Raw genomic sequence first — 18,233 nt, 5'->3', positions numbered from 1 at the left:
TCTTTGCTGTGTGTGTGTGTGTGTGTGTGTGTGTGTGTATATATATATATATATATATATACATACATACACACACACACACACACACACAGAGATTAAAAGTACAAGTGTATACATATTTTATATGTTTTTAATCTGTTTGTGCATGGAGATATATATATGTGTGTGTGTGTGTGTGTGTGTGTGTGTGTGTGTGTGTGTGTGATTTTAATCTGTACTGGTTTTATGAGAGCTGCCTTGAGTCCCATTGTGGAGAAAAAGGCAGGGTATAAATAAATATAGGAGGAGGAGATCAGGTGATGGAAGGCTGGTAAAGAAGCATAGCAACTCCTTTTGCTATTTACTTGGAAAAGGGGGGTTTTGTTGTTACTCACACTTTATTTTTTTTACAACATAGCCTTGCTTGCATCTAGTTGCAGTATATCAAGGTGGTAGCAAAATGCTCCAAGCAGCATGCAAAGCATTCCAGCATCCCTATCGGGAGAGCTTGCAAACTCAGAGATGGACTTTCTCTCACCTGGGACCCGAGGGCCTCGCAGAGGGTTGGAAAGGGCCATCCCGACCTCCGTCATGCCGTATCTCTCCAGCAGCGTGTGCCCCGTGATGCTCTTCCATTTCTCCAGGACGGGAACAGGGAGGGCCGCAGACCCAGAGACCATCAACCTGCAAGCGCCAAGCAAAGCAAGGGATCAAAATCCACCTTTAGGGTCTTTCTACATCTTCCCATTGTGAGAATTATAGCTCCGTCTTGAAGACAAAGTAGGGCCACTTACCGAATGTTATTGTGGCAAACAGCGCGGATGAAATCCTGGACATGAGGCTGAGCGTAGTGCTGGCTATAATACTCCGTCAGTTTGGCGTAAATGGTCGGCACGGCCATGAAGACGTTGACCCGGTGGGCTTGGGGGTTCAGGAACGTCTCCCAAACCTGAGAAAGGGGAAGCAGAAGAAGAAAGGTCTTGAGGAATGACCCCAAGAAAGCTGACCAGTATTGCCTGCAATCTTGGAGCTATGCCTGGTTAAAAGTGGACCAAGCTGGAGAAAAACGGCCTGCTTGTCATATCTATACCAAAAAATTCAATGTATTTCAAGCTACAAGTATGCCAGGACCCCTTGCCTTATTATGGCATTTTGCACACTTGCACACATCAACCTGATGTACCTTCAAGCAACTAAGATTCAACTAAGAGAAGAAAGTCCTCCTCAACTAAGAGAAGCAAATCCGAATAAGAAAAGCAAATCCAACTAAACAATGGTTCTCAACCTGTGGGTCAGCCAGTTTACCAGCTGTTAGGATTTCTGGGAGTTGAAGGCCAAAACATCTGGGGACCCACAGGTTGAGAACCACTGAGCTAAGAAAAAGTGATCCTCTCCAACCAGAAAAAGATCATCTCCAACTAAGAGAAGATCCTCTCCAACTAAGAGAAGATCCTATCCAACTAGAAGAAGATATTCTCCAATTAAGAGAAGAGCCAACCAAGAGAAGATCCTCTCCAACCAAGAGAAGATCCTCTCCAACTAGAAGATCTTCTCCAAGTAAGAGAACACCATCTCCAACTAGAAGACAATCCTCTTCAACTAGAAGAAGATACTCTTCAACTAAGAGAAGAAGATCCTATCCAACTAGAAGATCCTCTCCCACTAGAAGATCCTCTCCAATTAAGAGAAAAAGACCCAACTAAGAGAAGAACCTCTCTAACTAAGAAAAGATCCTCTCCAACTAAGAAAAGTAGACCCAACTAAGAGAATAATATCCTCACCAACTGAGAGAAAAAGAACTTCTCCAACTAAGAGAAGAAGATCCTCAGGGGGAGAATGTGTTCATGCGCTGAGTAAAAGCAGAATTGGGAAGCACTGGGAAGGAAGTGTGAATGGCTCATAAAACCGAAACTCACATGAGATCCAAGCCATGAGAAACAGCCACTTTGCAATCAAAAGGAAAAGGAAATAAGACACACAGGCCTTGTTTGCCTCAGTGTGGACAACACAAGTGGGTCAAGCCCTCTGCCTGGCCAGGTCTTTGGTCCTGGTTGAGGATTCAGGAGCATGGAGGGGGCAGGTAGCACAATGAATAATTAACCGTGGCTAATTTGCCCCAACGCTGCCACTCTTCTCTCTCTGCACCGTGAGCTCCGCCAAAGCCAGAGGGACAAACCCCATCAATAAATCAAAGCTTTCCCCCCCCATCTATGTTATGGCAACTCTTTCTTCCCCGTTGCTGACAAATGTATTCCCTAACAATTCGTGACACTGTGGTGCTTCCTCCCTCTGCAATTCCCATCCGCAGAGGCCCACGGAGCTCAGCAAACCCTTCTCCTTCATGTTGTTATTATTTCACACTCTTTCCCCTTTGTACAGTACTATAGTTAGGCAGAAAAAAAAAGAAAATGCAGGGATATAGGATGCAGGGATATAGGGCAATTGGCTTGGAAACAGCCCAAGTGAAAGGGAACTAGGAATTTTAGAAGACCATGAGCAGAACATGAGCAAACAATGTGACGCGGCAGCTTAAAAAGCCAAGACATGGTCCAACCTCAAAGGAACACAGCACATAAAGGCATGTTTAAATGACCGCCTTCATGGCTCCGTCTCATGGCTTTTCAGATCATATCCATTTGGACTGGATGGCCCATGAGGTCTCTTCCAACTCTACTATTCTATGATATCCACAAACCGAAATGAGCAAAATGACCAAAGGTCTGGAAACCATGAATCATCATCATCATCATCATCATCATCATCATCATCATCATCATCATCTGAAACTATAATAATAATAATAATAATAATAATAATAATAATAATAATAATAATAATAATAAAAGGTAAAGGTTTCCCCTGACGTTAAGTCCAGTCGTGACCAACTCTGGGGGTTGGTGCTCATCTGCATTTCTAAGCCGAAGAGCCGGCGTTGTCCGTAGACACCTCCAAGGTCATGTGGCCGGCATGACTGCATGGAGCGCTGTTACCTTCCTGCCAGAGCAGTACCTATTGATCTACTCACATTTGCATGTTTTCAAACTGCTAGATTGACAGGAGCTGTGGTTAACAGCGGGAGCTCATTCCGCTCCTGGGATTTGAACCTGGGATCTTTTGGTCCGCAAGTTCAGCAGCTCAGTACTTTAACACACTGTGCCACCAGGGGCCAATAATAATAATAATTTTTTAAAAATCCGAAAATATATCACGCAGTCCTAAACACTTGGAACGGGAAGTATTCGACTTGTGATTTTGTGATATGAAATCCAGCATATAGATCTCATTTGCTGTGTCATACTACGTCTTGGTGTCAATAATAATAATAACAATAAATACAAAAGCCAGCATATCTATCTTGTTTGCTGTGTCATAATAAAATACTAATACTACTACTACTAATAATAATAATAATAGTAATAATAATAATTTTGCCAACTGCAAAAGGCCACCCTACTGGGATCTGCACGCATTATCCAAAAATACACCACACAGTCCTAAACACTTGGGAAGTGTTCGACTTGTGATTTTGTGATACGAAATCCAGCATGTCTATCTTGTTTGCTGTGTCATACAACGTCGTTGTGTCAATAATAATAAAACTTTATTTATACCCTGCCCAAAGGGACTCGGGGTGGCTTACATGAGGCAGAGCCTGAACAACACAATCCGATAAAAACAATATACATACAATTCACAATATAACAAAATAAAAACAAAATATAATATAAATATAATAAAACTTTATTTATTCTTCTGAGAAGGGCTTAGAGCTAGTTAGATTTTGCTTTGCAAAGAGAAGGTTAAGAGAGGACATGAGAGCCATGTTTAAATATTTGGAATTTCAGGATGAAATAATAATGCATCGCCTTCAGTCTGTATCAAAGGAAAAGCTCTGCGACCCTGAAATAGGGGTGTCCCTTATAATAAAGCAGACCTGGCAACCCTCTGCCTGGATAACAAGGGAAAAGCTTTCCGGGAAGCGCAAACGTAGCAGCCTTCTTCCTTTGCCAGGGCCCTGTCACTCAAGACGGGCACACAAAGCTTCCTTGGAGATCAGAAGAGAGAAGTAAAAGGATGATTTAACATGCATTAGGAGAATTGTCGCCTGCAAATGGGCCCTTCTCCCTTTCTCGGTAACAACGTGAAATGATACACCAATTTACGTCTGGTTTACCAAAGAGGCGCTTTGCGGATGGCGCTGAGATGTGGCTCTCCATCAGGGGATGAGGAGGAAAAAAAGGGGGTCTCCTTTTGTGTTTGCCATTGTTTTTGAATTGTTTTACAAGCAAGAATGAAAAAGAGGGACAGGATAATGGATATCAGAACGACAAAAGAGATGTGTCGATTAAGAGGAGTTTTGGTTAACTTGGATGCACAAAATGCTCCCCTATTTACCATATAACCATACACACACACACACACACACACACACACACATATATACAGTAGAATCTCACTTATCCAACATTCGCTTATCCAACGTTCTGGATTATCCAACGTATTTTTGTAGTCAATGTTTTCAATATATTGTGATATTTTGGTGCTAAATTCGTAAATACTGTAATTACTACATAGCATTACTGTGTATTGAACTACTTTTTCTGTCAAATTTGTTGTATAACATGATGTTTTGGTGCTTAATTTGTAAAATCATAACCTAATTTAATGTTTAATAGGCTTTTCCTTAATCTCTCCTTATTATCCAACATATTCACTTATCCAACGTTCTGCCGGTCCATTTACATTGGATAAGCGAGACTCTACTGTAATTACTACATAGCATTACTGCGTATTGAACTAGTTTTTCTGTCAAATTTGTTGTATAACATGATGTTTTTATGCTTAATTTGTAAAATCATAACTTAATTTGACGTTTAATAAGCTTTTCCTTAATCCCTCCTTATTATCCAACATATTCGCTTATCCAACATTCTGCCGGCCCATTTATGTTGGATAAGTGAGACTCTACTGTTAATAAAAATGCGTTGGATAATCCAGAACGTTAGATAAGCAAGTGTTGGATAAGTGAGACTCTACTGTAAATAAAAATGCGTTGGATAATCCAGAACGTTGGATAAGCGAGTGTTGGATAAGTGAGACTCTACTGTATTTAGCAATTCAGCAAACCCTCTACTAGACTTGGATGTTTCGACAGGCCTTTGGAGATACAGTCATTAATTAATCAGCCCCAGAGCATTTTTAATAATCTATCCCGTATTTATTACGATTTTACCATTTATGTGTTTTAAATGCAAAATTTTATCCTGTATTTTTGTTTTAATTGATTTATTGTATTACTGTTTTATCTTTTTATAGTGTGATTTGTATTATGTTGCCTATGTTTTGTCCTATGTTGTTCAGGCATCTGCCCCATGTAAGCCGCCCTGAGTCCCCGTGGGGAGATGGTGGCGGGGTATAAATAAAGTTTTATTTATTTATTTATAGGTCTTATTTTCTGGGGATGTCTTATTTTCAGGGAAACAGGGTATAAGAAGGTCCTCCATTGTGCATGTGGCAGGGCTCAGACCGCATTTTTCTCTCCTTGCCTTCAGAATTCACATTATTGGTGTTTATTTTATTTACTGTCGTATTCCGAATATAAGGACTCAAGGCAGGTTGGTGGCTTCAAATCGAAAGAGCTGGAGAAAAATCCAAAATCCAAAACACTTCTGATCCTAAGCATTGTGGATAAGGGACCTCTATGAGTCATGTTAGCAATGTTGCTGCAATGCCAACCCATACTCTTTTCAGTCTTAAGTTGGTGAGGGTGGGAAACCCTGCAAAACATCCAGACAGCAACTCCCAAACAGCGCGACCGAACCCACGTGAGGCACGGATAAACCTTTTATTAATAAATGATTAATGGGCAGTAATATCCTTTAATAACTTCCAATAAAAAAGGGAAGGCTAGGAAAAGCTTGCGCGAGGCTCTCCGAACAGATGGTGCCGCCAAGTGAATTATGACAGGTACGCCAACGCAAAGGGGGGGACGTCCCCCTTCCTTTAATACAAGGGGCCGGGTGTCAATAGGGTGTTAAAGGAGTGGGTGGTTTTTGCACCTCGATGAGTGCCATGGAGATGGAGGGCCCCCAAAGCCGTGAAATGGAGAGACAGAGAAGTTGCGACTTCTTTGCTGAGGAGCCGAGGTGTTTCCTACAGCAAAGGACCAAGCAATGTCACAAAAAAGCGGGATTATTATGGCAGCGACATCCCTGCGATCCCCTGCTGAGCTTGCCTGGCGCTCCTCTCAAACGTGAAATGCTCAGACCAACCTTGACTTGCTCTCTAAAACCCGACAAAAACAAAGACTCGCCTCCAAACCACTTTATGTCCGCTTGGCTTTTTGCCGTTTTTTATGTGCTGCCAAGTAGGCTCCGACTATGAACAAGGAGAAGGAGGAGAAAAGACTAATTTGCTTTTTTATTTTAGCCGGAGCTTTTGGTGGAAATGAATTTACATTCTTTAGTTGCAATCCCAGTCCCTTCCTCCTTATTCTATCACAAAAGACTATTCTAGATGATCTCATAAGACCACAGGTAAGCAAAGAGACCTCCGAAGTCCATCTAGATGGTCTCATAAAACCATAGGTAAGGAAAGGGACCCTCAAAGGCCATCTAGATGGTATCATAAGACCATAGGTAAGGAAAGGGACTCTCAAAGGCCATCTAGATGGTCTCATAGGACTATAGGTAAGGAAAGGGACCCTCAAAGGCCATCTAGATGGTTTCATAAGACCATAGGTAAGGAAAGAGACCTCCAAAGTCCATCTAGATGATCTCATAAGACCATAAGTAAGGAAAGGGGCCCTCAAAAACCATCTAGATGGTTTCATAAGACCATAGGTAAGCAAAGAGACCTCCAAAGTCCATCTAGATGATCTCATAAGACCATAAGTAAGGAAAGGGGCCCTCAAAAACCATCTAGATGGTTTCATAAGACCATAGGTAAGCAAAGAGATCTCCAAAGTCCATCTAGATGATCTCATAAAACCATAGATAAGGAAAGGGACCCTCAAAGGCCATTTAGATGATCTCATAAAACCATAGGTAAAGAAAGGGACCCTCAAAGACCATCTAGATGGTTTCATAAGACCATAGGTAAGGAAAGGGACCCCCAAAAGCCATCTAGACATCTAATAAAACCATAGGTAAGGAATGGGACCCTTCCACCTGGCAAGAAGCAGCCAGACTTTGAAGTTGCAAGGCCATTCAATGCTAATCAAGCTGGCCAATTGCAACATTCACACTTGTGAATTCTTTCTCCCACCCCGGACATCGTTCCACAGATATATAAACCCCATTTCCTAGTTTCCAACAGACCCCACACCTGTGAGGATGCCTGCCATAGAGGCGAGTAAAATGTCAGGAGAGAATGCTACTTGAACATGGCCATACATCCCAGAAAACTCACAGCAACCCAGTTATTCTGGCCATGAAAGCCTCCGGCAACACATTCAAAGACCCAATTAAAAACTATTGGAATCTTCACTTTTCTCTAATTCTTTGCCAACAAAGAAAGAAACCCTAAATCTATCTATCTATCTATCTATCTATCTATCTATCTATCTATCTATCTATCTATCTATCTATAAAATGTAATGTGCATAATTAGGACCGAGTTAACCACAAAACCACTGGACCAAATCACACCAAATTTGGCCACAATACTTATCACTTTCCAAGGAGTGACCTTGCAGCTTCAAAGCCTGGCTGCTTCATACCTAGGGGACTCCACTGTTGGCCAATGTGAATACCATTGAATATCCTTGCAGCTTCAAAGCCTGGCTGCTTCATACCTAGGGGACTCCACTGTTGGCCAACGTGAATACCATTGAATAGCCTTGCAACTTCAAAGCCTGGCTGCTTCATACCTAGGGGACTCCACTGTTGGCCAATGTGAATACCATTGAATAGCCTTGCAGCTTCAAAGCCTGGCTGCTTCATACCTAGGGGACAAAACTGTTGGCCAACATGTATACCACTGAATAGCCTTGCAACTTCAAAGCCTGGCTGCTTCATACCTAGGGGACTCCACTGTTGGCCAACTTGAATACCATTGAATAGCCTTGCAGCTTCAAAGCTTGGCTGCTTCGTACCTAGAGGAATCCTCTCTAGGCCACCTTGAATGCCACGAAGAAAACCCCACTTAGGACTACGCCACAGCAACGCATGGCCGGGCACAGCTAGTGTCATTATACGAAAAGTATTCTCAGATCCATGGATGGGAACCAAGAAAAATGCTTTCCCAGTGTTTGTATCCAAATTTTAGTCCAGACAACAGCAGACACAATGGGATAGGCTGAGAAGTTGACTAGCCACTCAACAGTGTGTTCAATGGGATGACTAGCTGCCACGTAGGCCCCTGCAAGAAGCGTGGCCCCAAATACAGACAGCCACCTGTATCTGCCCTTGTACAGGCATGCTGTGAATTAAGCAATCTAATAAACACTCCAATCATAAAGTATTTATTAGATCTAATGAAGTGTTAGTGATTAGAACAGTCGGGCTCAGTGCTGTGGTTTCTCCTGAACCTGTGCCAGGATCACTCACATCTGATGCCGGAAGCAGCTTCACGGGCAAGTTCCCTGCTTTGTTTTGATCGGGTGCTTTGAGCCTTTAAGTTTCTTTATATTGCCCTATAATTGACTGCTCTTTCCAGGTGCAAAAGGGACAGAAACACAAAAGGCACGGGTCGAGAAAGCCTGGGCTCCTCTGGCGAAATCTGCCGCTAAAACGGCACTGCCCTTCCAAGAGCTGATTGCGGCCGCAAAAGGGCACTTTGCAAACAGCTGGTGAAAATAAGACGGAGGCTCAAAGGTGGCTGGTGTTAAACTCCGCAGAAAGCTCGATTTAGCCCAGCGCACTTTCTCTGCCGCATCAACCAAGCTGCTTTTCTGCTTCCCTTGGGAGGGCTTTTTACACACTCAGAAAAAATAAAATACAAAAAGGCATAGGCAGTTTTCTGGAGGAGAAGCCAAGCAGCTGGTGTCTGACCGGTCGGTCTTTCTTGAGCGAAGGCAACAATAAGGGCAAGTGGAAATGCTGCTGGTCCTTCAAGGAGGGTGCCCTTTCTTGCCCCTGTCTGCAGAGCTCTCTCTGATGGGTACACATTGGTTCAAGCTCCTTGTCACACAACTTATAAATACAACTAAGTCCCTTATCTTGCGAGTTCTGCAGGTGTGCAGAAGAAGCACCACTTTTCTGGGAACAAAGGGTGTGAATATATGAAAGAGAGCTTCTGAGATGCCTGCTTTGGGGACACTGAGGGCCTGATTCTTGCAGTCCGAGAATAAGCCATTAGAACAAATGCCATCCAAGCCAGAATTGAAAAGTCAACTACAGATCCCAAGGAAGCAGACGGAACAATGTATCACATCCTCAGCTGCTGCAAGAAGATCGTGCAGATGAGGTAGAATACCGTTGCTCAAATGATCCACTGAAACTTGTGCCACAAATACTGTCTGCCTGTGACAAAGAACTGATGGGATCACAAGCCTGAAACAGTTACAGAAAATGAACACGTCATACTACTTTGGAACTTCCAAATTCAGATAGATAGAATTTTGGAGTACAAGACTCCTGACCTCATGATCATGTTAAAAAACAAAGTATGGATCGTCGATGTTGCAATCCCAGGTGACAGCAGAATGGATGAGAAGCAACTGGAAAAGCTTACATGATATGATCCCCGGTGGGGATCAGCACACTGGGTGCAGTGCCAAAAGAACTTGGCCTGCACTTAAACACAATCGGCACTGACAAAATTACCACCTGTCATCTGCAAAAGGCCACCATACTGCAGGAATTATTTGCCAATACATCACATAGTTCCAGACACTTGGGAAGTGTCCGACGTGTGATCCAATACAACAGCCAGCATAAAGATCTTGTTTGCTGTGTATGCATCTTGTTGTGCATCAAATAATAACAATACATAGCACAGTGATTTGAGTAGTGTTCTATGACTCTGAAAACCTGGACTTGGTTCTCGGCTCATCCATGGAATCCTATATATGATCTTGGGTAAGTCACACCCTCTCAGCCCCCAAAACTCTGTGGTAGATATGCCTTAGGGTTGCTATAAGTTAATTGAAGGTAGACAATAGCAACAAAATGAATACGCAGAAGAGTAAACATTGAGTGTGTCTGAATGAGGGATAGGAGGAGAACACTGAAAGTCCGAGGGAACAAAGAAGGAAAAGAAGGGCCCGGGCTGTGGCGCAGGCTGGTGAGCAGCCAGCTGCAGCCAGCTGCAACAAATCACTCTGACCAAGAGGTCATGAGTTCGAGGCCAAGCTCAGAGCCTGCGTTTGTCTCTGTCTTTGTTCTATGTTAAGGCATTGAATGTTTGCCTTATATGTGTAATGTGATCCGCCCTGAGTCCCCTTCGGGGTGAGAATGACGGAATATAAATACTGTAAATAAATATAAATACTGTAAATAAAAGTTTGAAGTAAGGGAACTACGGTTCCAAAATATCTCCTCCCTAAACCCACAGCTTTGTCTGAGAATGGCAGTAACAATTGGATTGCTACCTGGCAAAGAAAATCCATTTTAAATAAATGCTGCCCCTCCTTTTCCCCTCTCTTAAACAATTCAGGCTGATGGCATTCCCAGAGCATTCCCAAATGCCTTCTTCCCCTCCTTTGCTCCCTTCTCACATCAAAAGTGCTGATGATGGAGCTGATGCTGCGCCTTTCATCCGCTGCGGCGCACTCTCCAGGGACACAGCGCTCACATCAAAGCTGTCTCCTCTCACACAGCCGTGATCTCAGCATCTGGCATGGGATTTGTGCCCTTGTCGTGTGAGAGAGAGGCCATCCACCACTGTAGGGTGTTTTTTTATCAATAGTCCACAAGGCACTCAATGGGCTAGAGCAAGTGTGTGATAGGAATGCCTTATCAGAAAATACAAAGTTTGGAGAAGTTCAGCCAGGAGTGTTTTTGGCTGCTTCCCATTAAAAACAAACAAGGAGGAATTGCTACAGACCCATACAAGTTGAGCATTGTTGGAAGTGAAACACATCCTGCACAAGTTTGCAGTCTTCATCAAGGCAATAGATAGGCAGATGAGTTAGCTGGCAAGGAAAGCTCTTCGCCTAATGGCCTCTTAGCACTTCTGGTGACTAGCATTTTAGTGAGAAGGGAGACTCCACCTGTATTATGTCAGAGTGCGCGGTTTGGATAAACACATATGCAGCGGAAGATCAACGAAGAATCACTGGCACCAATAAAGAGGCTGAAGCCTGTTTGGCTTTCTACAAAAGATTTACTAACAAACGGAAAACTCTCAAGACGATATATACATACAGAGTGCAGAGAGGCAAAGAGCAGAGGGCAGAGAGATAACACAAGGAGCTATTTATAACCACCTCTGCTGTCTGATGCAATACACAGTTAACTCTTTACACACTCGCATAGTGGAAAGCAGACAGTGCATGATGCAATCTCCAGCTCTCATTGCATCACTATAACTCAATTACATTTAAACAACTCTATATACAATCATTCTCACTTTAAGATATTATATTTTGGATCTCAAGGAAAACCTGGCACACTTACCGTCTGCGCATTGAATTCAGGGAGCATGACGCAAGTGGCGCCCACCCAGAGGGGACACAGGAGCTTGTTGACAATGCCGTGGACATGGTGAAGAGGCAGCACATGGAGAATCACATCATCCTTGGTCCAGTCCCATTTGTCCACCAGCCCAGTGATCTGAAAGGAGACATTTAGACGAATCAATAAAATAAAATAACCAGGGGTCCCACACTATTGTAACTGTTGATGTGTATTTGAAAGGGGCTTCCTCAGGTTGTGGCCAAAGTATCGTTGGGAATTATTTCAGTGCCCTCAGATGAAGACCCCACTCCTGAAACCAGGTTCTTAAAGATACAGCAGCCAAAACAAGGAATTAAAATCAACAGACAATGAGTGCGAAGTCCTAATACTTGTATGCTTGCTATGTGTTTATTAGTGTAGGTATGTTTTGTGTTAGAGTGACTGTCTTAGATACTCAGATCTGGCTGTGCTGGAACTGGCAATGACACAGATCTTTGGATGTGACTGTAGTATAATTCCAATCATCCCGCCTCGAGCCACGAGGAGAGGTGATTAAGAAATAAAATTATTATTATTATCCTCCATCAGCACCACCCCTCCAAATCCTATCAGAAGTGGCAAGGAGAGGTAAGCAAGAAATATTATTACAGTAGAGTCTCACTTATCCAAGCTAAATGGGCCGGCAGAACCTTGGATAAGCAAATATCTTGGATAATAAGGAGGGATTAAGGAAAAGCCTATTAAACATCAAATTAGGTTATGATTTTACAAATTAAGCACCAAAACATCATGTTATACAACAAATTTGACAGAAAAAGTAGTTCAATATGCTATGTTGTAATTACTGTATGTATGAATTTAGCACCAAAATATCACGATATATTGAAAACATTGACTACAAAAATGCCTTGGATAATCTAGAACCTTGGATAAGCGAGCCTTGGATAAGTGAGACTCTACTGTATTATGATTTATTACTACTACTACTATGTATTAATAATAATGATAATGATGATGATAATAATGTGTGTCAAAGTATATAGGTTCATATGTATGTTCGTTTGACATATGTCAGAGTATTTATATATATATTTATATGTATGCTTGACATACGTAAAAGTATATACATGTTTGATACACAAAAATGCCTCCATGGCTATGTATGTGTGTGTGTGTGTATGAAAAAGAGGGAAGCCTTGCCTCTGTCCAAATAATAATAATAATAATAATAATAATAATAATAATATTTCTAGACCGCCCTCTTTCCCAGAAGGGACTTTCTGTCTTTGTTAATTGTATAATGGCATTGAATGTTTGCCATATATGTCTTCCGTAATTCGCTCCGAGTCCCCTCGGGGTGATAGAGCGGAATATAAATAAAGTATGTGTGTATATATATATATATATATATACACACACACACACATACACATCAAAGTATGTATGTTTATATGTATGTTTAATCCACAGAGATTCCTCCATGGAGTGTGTGTGTGTGTATATTATATATTGATAGATGAAAAACCACAGGTTTTTTTGATATTGTTTTTGTTTTTTTCTCATCTTTTCCTTTATTTCTGAATAAAAATTAATTTTAAAAAGACCCTCACCACTGCTTGAAGGTTCTGGTGGGTGCTGAGGACTCCTTTGGGCCTCCCGGTTGTGCCACTTGTGTAGACGATCATGGCGCACCGGTCCTTCCACTCCGAAATGGGACAGCCAGCTTCTAAAAAGGACCCATTTGCCACCGAGTCCGACTTCCCAGAGCCAAGAAGGGGGAGCACCGGGATCCCAAGTTTCTCTGCACTTGGAGTGACTTTGTCCAAGTAGCCTTCCTCTACAACCAGGAGGGCGCTTTGTGAGTCCTGGATGAAATACTCCAGTTCTGGTGTGGGGTGTTTTTGGTAGAGAGGAACAGCAATGGCGCCACTCATCCAGGACGCCCACTGGGCTGTAACATAGGAGGCATCATTGGGGCACAAAAAGGCAATCCTTTCTCCTTTCAGGTCTCCGCTCACGTTCCCGAGAGTCTTACAGATTCTCTGGGAGAGTTGGAGGCTTCGGGCATAGACCTCTCGATAGGTATGCTCTCCATTTCGGTCCACAATGGCAGTTTTCTCTCCAAACGCCAGAGCTCTAGTGAAGACAGGGGAAACGTGTCCGTAGCTGGAATGAAGACCTTTAGAGACACAGAAAGAAGTCCTAAATCCAGAGCAGGTCCATCCCAGGAGAGAAGAACGGCGAGCAAACAACCGGATCAGGGAACGCCCTTTAGAAAACACCAACATTTTTGCTGAGGCTGGAGGAAGGAACCAAAGAATCCAATCAATATGCAGCACCCCAAAATATATTATTGTTATGTCTTAGGTAAATGTAAAGGTTTCCCCCTTGAAATTAAGTCTAGTCGTGTCCAACTCTGAGGGGTTGGTGGTACTAAGGAGCCTGGAACTAGGGGGGCTTTCGCACAATTAAAACTTGTGTGCCAGTTGCGCCCGTACCTTGGGAAATCAGACTTGGCCACAGTAGTCCACACTCTCGTTACATCCAGGATAGACTACTGCAACACACTCTACGTGGTGTTGCCTTTGAAGACTGCCCGGAAGCTACAAATAGTCCAATGAGAGGCAGCCAGGTTAATAACTGGGGCAGCATATAGGGTGCACACATCTCCCATGTTATGTCAGCTCCACTAGCTGCCTGTTTGCTACCGGGTACAATTCAAAGTGCTGGCTTTGGCCTATAAAGCCCTAAACAGCCCCAGACCAGTTTACCTGCTCAAACACATTTTCCTCTATGAACCACCGCAGAGATTAAGATCTTCTGGGGAGGCCCTGCTCTCGGCCCCGCCACAATCACAGACACGGTTGGTGGGGACGAGAGACAGGGCCTTTTCAGTGGTGGCTCCCTGGTTCTGGAACTCTCTCCCTAATGAGGCACAATCAGCCCACTCCTTACTGGCTTTTTGTTTGCAAATTAAAACCTTTCTGTGGAGCCAGGCCTTCCCAGACGAATGCTAATAGGCACTGCCAGCCTGATAAATATTTTGATAATACTTGACAAATAATTTCAGAAGCTGGAGGTTATGGGTATCTTTAAAGTAAGTTTTTAAAATTGTTTTATTTGATATATTAATTGGTTTTTTTAATGTCTGGATATGATGTTTTAACTGATTATGTATTATGGTCGGCTGTATTTGTATGATTTTATATGTTCTATGCCGCTTTGAAGGAGCCCCGGTGGTGAAGTGTGTTAAAGCACTGAGCTGCTGAACTTGCAGACCGAAAGGTCCCAGGTTCAAATCCCGGGAGCAGAATGAGCGCCCGCTGTTGCTCCAGCTTCTGCCAACCTAGCAGTTTGAAAACATGCAAATGTGAATAGGTCAATAGGTACTGCTCCAGTGGGAAGGTAACGGCGCTCCATGCAGTCATGCCTTTGGCCACATGACCTTGGAGATGTCTACGGACAACGCCGGCTCTTCGGCTTAGAAATGGAGATGAGCACCAACCCCCAGAGTCAGACACGATTGGACTTAACGTCAGGGGAAACCTTTACCTTTACCTTATGCCGCTTTGAATCCCACCCATGGGAGAAAAGCGGAACAGAAATGAATAAATAATAATAATAATAATAATAATGTATAATTATTTTATGTCCTTGCATGGAGTGCTTGCCGTATATATGTTGTGGTCTGCCCTGAGTCCCCTTCAGGGAGAGAAGGGTGGAATATAAATGTTCTCAAAGGTAAATGTAAAAAATTTCCCCTGACATTAAGTCCAGTTGTGTCCAACTCTGGAAGTTGGTGCTCATTTCCATTCCTAAGCCAAAGGGCCGGCGTTGTCCATAGACACCTCCAAGGTCATGTGGCAATTGGCATGATTGCATGGAGCTCCATTATCTTCCCGCTGGAGCGGTATTTATTTATTTATTTACAGTATTTATATTCCGCCCTTCTCACCCCGAAGGGGACTCAGGGCGGATTACAATGAACACATATATGGCAAACATTCAATGCCAACAGACAAACAACATTCAGTTTTTAGACAGACACAGAGGCATTTTAACATCTTTCCAGCTTCATGATTCCGGCCACAGGGGGAGCTGTTGCTTCACCGTCCATTGGTGGCTGTTCTTCCTCATTCTTTTCCTCATGAGCAGTTTTATGGTGTTGTAGATTAGTTAAATTAGCCTCCCGCATAAAGCGTACCTAAATTTTCCCTACTTGAAAGATGCAACTGTCTTTCGGGGCTGCTAGGTCAACAGCAAGCCGGGGCTATTTTTTTTTTAATGGTCAGAGGCTTAACCCGACCCGGGCTTCGAACTCATGACCTCTCGGTCAGTAGTGATTTATAGCAGCTGGTTACTAGCGTGCTGCGCCACAGCCCGGCCCCTATCGATCTACTCACATTTGCATGTTTTCGAACTGCTAGGTTGGCAGAAGCTGGAGCTAACAGCGGGCACTCACTCCGCTCCCCGGATTCGAACCTTGACCTTTCGGTCTGCAAGCTCTGCAGCTCAGAGCTTTAACACGCTGCGCCACCGGGGGCTCTAAATAAATAATAAATAAATAAGGAGGAAGCACTGGAGTCACATTTTGCTGGACTACAATGCCCAGAATCCCCCAACTTTGGGGAACACAACACTCAGGACAGTGGTTCTCAATCTGTGGGTCCCAATGCGTTTTGGCCTACAACTCCCAGAAATCCCAGCCAGTTTAACTGGGAGTTGAAGGCCCAAAACACCTGGGGACCCAAAAATTGAGAATCACTGCCTTGGAATCTGTAGCATACATACTTGAGTCCGGAAGGGAAAAAATAGTGGGGGACGGAAATAACTACCGCACCTCTTCCTCTTCTTCCGCTCTTCTTCTTCCCGCCCGGCTTCGAAGGGCGATGGCGCTCCTCTGTGGAAAAACCGGAAGTCCGTTTCCTAAAAGCCGCCCCTTGTGGGAACAAGTGCCTATGATAAAGGTTCCGTTTGACGTCGTGTGGCAGATGGTCATGGAAGCAGCATGGCGTTAGTATTCTTTTATTTCCTTATTTTTATTTGGCTCTGGATCAGGTATGGTTAAACTTGGGCCCTGCAGGTGTTTTGGACTCCAACTCCCACCATTCCCAACAGCCTCAGGCCCCTTCCTTTTCCCCCTCAGCCGCTTAAGCGGCTGAGGGGGAAAAGGAAGGGGCCTGAGGCTGTTGGGAATGGTGGGAGTTGGAGTCCAAAACACCTGCAGGGCCCAACTTTGTCCTTATCTGCTCAATATTATGGTATTATAGTTCATTTAATGCCTTTAAAAACTCCCAATCTATATATATAAAAGGGTAATGAAATTTCGGCCTAGGACAAAACAACAAAACGACACACCCCAGAAACATTAACCTTGGCAGCACAACCCCTCATCCATGCCTCTACGTTCATACAACAAAAAGAAAAGAAAAATAAAGCCCTAAGTAGAGGGAGAGGAATCATTGTTTTTATCCAATTGCTGCCAGTTAGAAGGCCACTTGGACTCCTAGCAACCCACTCAGCCCAGGGGACAGGCAGAGTTAGGCCTCACTTAGGCCTCTTCCACACTGCCTATAAAATACAAATTATCTGATTTTAACTGGATTATATGGCAGTGTAGACTCAAGGCCCTTCCACACAGCTATATAACCCATTTATAATGGACTTAATGTCAGGGGGAAACCTTTACCGTAACTACCACCAATTCCTCAATACCTTATTTCCCATACCACCATACTTCGCCACAGCAACGCGTGGCTGGGCACAGCTAGTCAGTTATAAAAGAAGTATGAGATGTTTTATTTCCTGTTGTTAACATCCCTCTGTTTGGTTTTGAGGCAAATGTCACAGGGTGCAACTACACTGTAGAGTTAACACAGTTTGACGCCACTTTAAAAGCTCCCCGAAGCTTTAGGTGGTCTTACTGCCTATTACAGGGGAAACCAGCCGATTCCTATTCCAACTAAAAGTCAAACATGTATTGGTATAAGATGTTTTTCAGGTGGTATCTTACACCAGAGAGATTGAATAGATTTAGCAAAAGGAAAGGCAACGGGAAATGCTGGAAATGTGAGAAACACAAAGGAGATTTCATACATATGTGGTGGGGGTGTAAAAAAGTACTGGCGGGAAATCCATAAAGAGATGGAGAAAATACTTCAAAAAAAGTTCGAGCTAAAACCAGAGTATTTTCTCTTAGGAATTACAGACTTTCAGATGGATCTCAATACGAATAAGCTGTTCATATATTTGATAACTGCCGCCAGGATATGCCTAGCACAATTGTGGAAAATCCGAGAAACTCCAGCCTTGGAAAAATGGTACTTGAGAGCTTTAGAGATAAAAAATATGGATATTTTGACACAAATAGTATCACAGAACAACGTAAAAAAGGCAAAGGACAGATTGGAGTAAATTGAAACAATAGCTAGGGCTGTGGCACAGGCTGTTGAGCAACCAGCTGCAACAAATCACTCTGACAGAGAGGTCATGAGTTCGAGGCCAGCTCAGAGCCCCGTGTTTGTCTTGTCTTTGTTCTATGTTAAGGCATTGAATGTTTGCCTTATATGTGTAATGTGATCCGCCCTGAGTCCTCTTCAGGGTGAGAAGGGCAGAATATAAATACTGTAAATAAATAAAAAAATAGAAAAAAATAACTAAATAAATAAAATAAACAATAGAACATTACAGAAC

The 18,233-nt window shown here is 43.2% G+C and overlaps 1 protein-coding gene across 3 annotated transcripts in view; it reads right to left on the bottom strand.

Annotated features, from left to right (window-relative positions):
* Window positions 1-16,473, bottom strand: part of acsf3 (acyl-CoA synthetase family member 3) — a 77,643-nt gene extending 61,170 nt beyond the window's left edge. The window contains exons 1-5 of one of the 3 annotated variants that reach the window (XR_010000521.1): window positions 16,381-16,473; window positions 13,151-13,839; window positions 11,541-11,696; window positions 774-928; window positions 518-663 (exon numbers count right to left, since the gene is read on the bottom strand). Coding sequence is in view for 2 of the 3 variants with exons in the window: in XM_062961505.1 (XP_062817575.1) it covers window positions 518-663; window positions 774-928; window positions 11,541-11,696; window positions 13,151-13,828 (1,135 nt within the window). In the remaining variant the exon portion in view is untranslated. Of the gene's footprint in view, window positions 1-517; window positions 664-773; window positions 929-11,540; window positions 11,697-13,150; window positions 13,840-16,331 lie in introns of all 3 variants that reach the window. The other 2 variants (XM_062961505.1, XM_062961504.1) reach the window with 2 other exon arrangements.
* Window positions 16,474-18,233: the final 1,760 nt, after the last annotated feature.

Source organism: Anolis carolinensis, unplaced genomic scaffold, assembly GCF_035594765.1.
Source record: "Anolis carolinensis isolate JA03-04 unplaced genomic scaffold, rAnoCar3.1.pri scaffold_9, whole genome shotgun sequence".
Taxonomy (NCBI): domain Eukaryota; kingdom Metazoa; phylum Chordata; class Lepidosauria; order Squamata; family Dactyloidae; genus Anolis; species Anolis carolinensis.
The sequence above is the reverse complement of the archived record's forward strand: the minus strand, read 5'-3'. Positions and strand labels throughout refer to the sequence as shown.